At 48.3% G+C, this 6,339-nt stretch overlaps 1 protein-coding gene across 1 annotated transcript; it reads right to left on the reverse strand.

Moving 5' to 3' along the window:
• On the reverse strand, positions 277-819 carry LOC109217260 (RNA-directed DNA polymerase homolog; the record flags this gene model as incomplete). The annotated part of the gene is made up of 2 exons (XM_019381492.1): positions 754-819; positions 277-702 (listed from the first exon to the last, which is right to left on the reverse strand). Coding segments are annotated over exons 1-2 (492 nt in total), but the record flags the coding sequence as incomplete, so codon positions are not given.

Here is a 6,339-nt window from a genome sequence, read left to right on the forward strand (position 1 = left end):
CGTAGTCAAAGCTGTCTTGAGCTTCTGGAAGCTCTCCTCACAATCATCGGACCAAATGAATGGGGCACCCTTCTGAGTCAATCTAGTCAAGGGTGATGCAATAGATGAAAAACCCTGCACAAATCGCCGGTAATAACCTGCTAATCCCAGGAAACTCCTGATCTCGGTCACTGAAGTGGGACGTGGCCAACTCTGAACTGCCTCAATCTTCTTGGGATCTACCTTAATACCCTCTCCGGACACAATATGCCCCAAGAATGCCACTGACTCAAGCCAAAACTCACACTTGGAGAACTTAGCATACAGCTTCTGCTCTCGCAAGGTCTGAAGCACTACTCTCAAATGCTGCTCGTGCTCCCCCAGGCTACGCGAGTATATCAAGATGTCGTCAATGAAGACGATAACAAAGGAATCAATATAAGGCCTGAATACCCTGTTCATCAGATCCATAAATGATGTTGGTGCATTGGTCAAGCCAAAGGACATCACTAGAAACTCATAATGGCCATATCTAGTCCGGAATGCAGTCTTCGGAACATCCGAGTCCCGAATCTTCAGCTGATGATATCCTGACCTCAGGTCAATCTTAGAGAACACCCTAGCACCCTGCAGCTGGTCAAACAAATCATCAATACGAGGCAACGGGTACTTGTTCTTGATGGTGACCTTGTTCAACTGGCGGTAATCAATGCACATCCGCATGGTCCCATCCTTCTTCTTCACAAATAGCACTGGTGCGCCCCAAGGCGATACACTGGGCCTGACAAACCCCTTGGCTAACAACTCCTCTAACCGCTCCTTCAACTCCTTAGGAGCCATACGGTATGGAGGAATAGATATAGGCTGAGTGCCTGGAGCCAAATCAATACAGAAATCAATATCACGATCCGGAGGCATGCCAGGAAGATCAGAAGGAAAAACATCGGCGAACTCTCGGACTACTGGCACTGAATCAATCGTCGGAGACTCTGCAGTGACGTCTCGAACATAAGCTAGATAGGCCAAACACCCCTTCTCGACCATGTGTCGAGCCTTCAGGAAAGAAATAACCCTGCTAGGCATATCAACTGTGGAACCCTTCCACTCCAATCTCGGCGATCCTGGCATCGCTAGTGCAACAGTCTTGGCATGGCAATCAAGGACGGCGTGATATGGAGATAACCAATCCATGCCTAGGATGACCTCAAAATCAATCATATCGAGCAACAGAAGATCAGCTCTAGTCTCGAGACCACAGAAAGTGACCACACAGGACCGGTAGATCCGATCCACAACCACAGAATCACCCACAGGAGTGGACACATGAACAGGAACACCCAAAGGCTCAGGAGAAACAACCAGGAAGCGAGCGAACAGAGATGATAAATATGAATAAGTAGACCCTGGATCAAATAATACCGAAGCATCCCTACCACCAACAGGAATAATACCTGTGATGACGGCATCTGAGGCCAATGCATCCGGCCTGGCTGGAAGAGCATAGAACCTGGCTGGAGCGCCGACTGTCTGACCTCCACCTGACTGAGTAGTAGCTGGCTGACCTCTCCCTGTCTAGCCTCCACCTCGAGGATGGCCTCTACCCGTCTGCCCTCCACCTCTAGGTGGCTGGGCAGCTGATGCTGGAGTCGTGGGCTGCTGACCCTGCTGCACTTCCTTGCCCCGAATTCTGGGGCAATGCCTCCTCGTGTGACCAGGATCCCCGCACTCAAAGCAACTCCGCAGTGCGGCGACCTGCTGCCTGGAGGGCTGACCTTAATGACCCGAAAATCCACTGGAAGAAGCCTGAATAGCCGGTGGACGGTATGAACCCTCCGTCATAGCACTGAAATAAGGACCGGAAGAATTTGGAGGACCTGAATACCCACTGGAGGTGCCCTGAATAGCTGGAGGGCGATAAGAACTCTCCGGCATGGCGCTAAAATAGGAACGCGCGGGAGCACCCCGAGCAGGTGGTGGTGCTGAAACTGGGGGCCTACTGGACTGACCCCTACCGAACTGACCTCTACCCCTAGCTGGGGCGCCTCTAAACTCTCTGGAGAATCTGGCCCTCTTATCCTGCTGCATCTGCTCTCTACCCCTCAGAAGATAACCCTCAATCCTGCGTGCAATCTCAACCACTAGCTGGTACCCTGTACCCATCTCTACCTCTCGAGCCATACCAGACCGGATGGTGGGATGTAATCCCGCAACAAACCTCCGCACTTTCTGTGCCTCTGTGGGAAGTATCATAAGTGCATGGCAAGACAACTCAGAGAACCTCGCCTCGTAGTCGATCACTAACATCTGACCCTGCTCTAGGAGCTCAAACTGGTACCACAGCTCTTCCCTCTCTGAGGGCGGAATGTATCGATCCAAGAATAACTGAGTGAACTGACCCCAAGTGAGAGGAGGAGAACCTGCTGGCCTGCCAAGTACATAGGACTGCCACCACCTATGTGCTCTGCCCTCAAGCTGAAAAGTAGTGAAGTTAACTCCATGCGACTCCAATATCCTCATGTTGTGCAGCCTGTCCATGCACCTATCTATGAAGTCCTGAGCATCCTCATGACGCTCACCCCCGAAGACTGGAGGGTGAAGCCTGGTCCATCTATCTAATAGCTTCTGTGGATCACCATCCACAGCTGGCCTGGGCTGGGGTACCACTGCAGCAACTGGCTGAGCCCATCTGCGGGTAGTGCACCCGAAGTCTGATATACTGCAGCTGCGTGGCCTGGAGCCTGAGCAGTAGGGGTCTGGGCTCCCCCTCCTGCCTCTGAAATGGCTGGGTCTGCTGGAAATAAACCAGCCTGAGTCATAGTATCCATGAACCGTAGCATGCGGCCCATGACCTCCTGAAATCCCAGTGCTGTCATGAAATCTGTCGGGGTAGGCTCGGCTGCGGGCACCTCGCCCTGCTCCTCAATAATAGGGTCCTCGATAGGATCTGCTGGTGGTGCAACTGGAACGGCTCTGGGACGCCCTCGTCCCCTACCACGGGCCGGTGCCCTCCCCCGGCCTCTACCTCGACCTCTAGCAACGGGGGGAGCAGCTCCTCCCGGGTCCGGAACGTCAGCGGTACGAGTTCTCACCATCTGTGAAAGAATAGAAGAGGGAAGTTTAGTACTCTAAGCACTGCACGACAGGAAATGAATAAAGAGTAGTCTTTCCTAATACCCTATAGCCTCTCGAAGATAAATACAGACGTCTCCGTACCGATCAACAAGACTCTATCAGGTTTGCCCATAACTCGTGAGACCTACGTGAACCTAGTGCTCTGATACCATGTTGTCACGACCCATTTTCACAATTGATCGTGAGGGCGCCTGACACCCTTGTCAGGCAAGCCATTGCGGAAATATTACTAAAATAATCATATTGTTTTTAATTAGAATAAGTGGAATAAACACTAGACTTGAAATTTAAAACCAGGAGAGATAAATACCATAATAAAATAGTTACACAACCCCAAAATAATCATCTACCAAAGTGTGTGCCAGAATCTAGTGTCACAAGCTACAGGCAACTAGTAGAATATACAACCCAAAAGAATACCACACTACCCTACTGTCTGGATCAGAATAGAAAGAATATAACAATACAAAAGAAAGACTTCTTCGGCTGCGGATCGACATGGAAGGAAACCAGCTCACCGTAGAAGTCCCAAGTCTGCTCACGAATGCGCACCAGAGAAATAACCGGATCCACCTGCCTCGGACCCTGTACATTTAAGTACAGAAGCATAGCATGAGTACATAAACAATATGTACCCAGTGAGTATCCCGCCTAATCTCGAAGAGGTAGAGACAAAAGGTCGACATGATACTCACTAGGGTCAAGATAATATAATATCGTTGTGCTATTCTAAGCATGAAAGTCACCAATATTCAACAAGTTATAACAAAGAGCAGTAATCATATTCTTGTCCTTACTTCAGTTCCCCTTTTACATTTTCAATTTCTAAGCAAGTAGGCATGTCATGTTAAAGTATCAACATATCTATACATATCATATGCAATCACACCGAGGTCGACGGCCCGCTCCAACAGAATTACAAATATGCACTGCCGAGGGTCGAACGGCACAAACCATAGATGCGTCTATTCTCACCGAGGCGATCGGCCCGATCCATACATATCAAGAATACATCAAGAATGCACACGAAGGTTCATACACATACCAGGAAGCTCTTACCAAGGTTTAACAAGTTCATATGTTCACTTCATATTTCCTTTAAGTCTGTAGCATATCATGAATAATCATAATGGCAATTTAAATAAGAGATACCTCCAAATTAGGCATGATATGGGTCCTAAACTACCTATACAATAAATATCATAGTAGCTACGCACGGACTCTCGTCACCTAGTACGTACGTAGCCCCCGCATTTAGCAACAATTATTCAGTTATTACCCTATGGGTACAATTCCCTCTTACAAGGTTAGAAAGGAGACTCACCTCGCTCCAAAGCGCGCTCCCAAATATCAAGAACAACCAAGCTCTTAATTCGAAGCCGAACGATCGCAAACTAGTTAAAATAGGTAAGAACTAGTCAATAAAGGCTTAAAAGGACGAATTCTAACATTTTAAGTAATTTCCCAACCTTTCCCACAAGTTTCCTAAATTCCGACCCCGGGCCCACGCGCCTGGATTCCGATATTTTTCGAAGGAAATCGTTCTTTACAACCTAAGGATCAATAATATATGATTTCTAGTCCATTTCATAACAAATTCCATGCTAAAATCTTAGTTTTGCTAAAACCCTAGGTCTAGCTCTAACCCTTGATTTTTACTAAATTTTAGTGTTTAATCTACCTAATGTTCATGTAATTTAACTTATAATGGAGGGAGATTACTTACCTTGCAATAATATGTTGAAACCCTCTCTTTGGAACCACCAAAATCGCCCAAGTGAGGAGTAAGGTATGGGGGAAATGACTTTGAACTCGGATTAAATGCATTCATTACCTTCCAGCGATTTCCGCTTCTGCGGTTAGAGGACCGCATCTGCGGTCCCTCACCTACGGAAAGGTGGCCGCATCTGCGGAAGTGGGCGAGGGAGGGTTGGACCGCTTCTGCGGTCTGAGGCCCGCACATGCGGTTACCTGGCCGCTTCTGCGGCTTGGGCCTTGAATAGCTGGACCGCATTTGCGGTCTGGGGATCGCATAAGCGGGACCGCTTCTGCGATCCCTGGGCCGCTTCTGCGGCTTTCCCTGGGCCTCCTCCTATTCGCATCTGCGATGACATGACCGCATCTGCGGTCCCGCTTCTGCGGTTCAAGAACCGCAGATGCGGTTATGACAGAAGCAACAACCTCCAGCCCTTTCTAAGTTTTCTACTTCGCTAGAACCTCATTTGCTTGATGCTCGGGGCTCCCGAGCCCCGCCCGAACATGCCGACAAGTCTGAAATCATGAGGCGGACCTACTCGAACCCTCAGATCACTCAAAACAACGCTAAATCTTGGAATCATCCTCTAAAACCAAATGAATCAAACTATTGAATCTTCAAGTTCTAAATTCTCCTCTAACGGGTCAAAACACCCTTAAACTACTCGGATTGACACCAAATTTCACGGGCAAATCTTAAACGACATTACGGACCTGTACCAAGCTTCGGAACCAAAATCCGAGCCCGATACCTAGGGAATCAATGATTACTTAGTTTCTTTAATTCCTTAAAGCTTCAATTAAACAATTTTAGATAAAAATTCATTACTCGGGCTAGGGACCTCGGAATTCGATTCCGGACACACGCCTAGGTCATATATTTTCCCACGGACCCTCAAAAATTGCCAAATCACGAATTCGGGCCCGTTTTCCCAAAATGTTGACCGAAATCAAACTTGGTCTTTTTAAGAAATCCTAAAGAAGCAAATGGGCATATTTTTACTCAAAACCCTTCCAGTTCCCGAACCAATCGCCCCCGCAAGTCGTAAATTAGTTAAGCAAGTACGGGAAGCTTTATTTAGGGGGACGGGGTTCTAAAAGGCAAAACGACCGGTCGGGTCGTTACATTCTCCACCTCTTAAACAAACGTTCGTCCTCGAACGGATATAGAAAAGTACCTGGACTGCTGAATAAGTGGGGATATCTGCTCCGCATGTGCTCCTCGGACTCCCAGGTCGCCTCCTCGACCGGTTGGCCCCTCCACTGGACTCTCACCGCAGAAATCTTCTTGGACCTCAGCTGGTGATCCTGTCTATCAATAATAGCAACTGGCTCCTCCTCATAGCCCAAGCTTCATCTAGCTGAATGATGCTAAAGTCCAACACGTGGGATAGGTCGGTATGATACTTCCGAAGCATCGAAACATGAAAGACTGGGTGAACTCCTGATAAACTAGGGGGTAAAGCAAGCTCA

The sequence above is a fragment of the Nicotiana attenuata genome, chromosome 2 (genome assembly GCF_001879085.1).
Source record: "Nicotiana attenuata strain UT chromosome 2, NIATTr2, whole genome shotgun sequence".
Lineage (NCBI taxonomy): Eukaryota > Viridiplantae > Streptophyta > Magnoliopsida > Solanales > Solanaceae > Nicotiana > Nicotiana attenuata.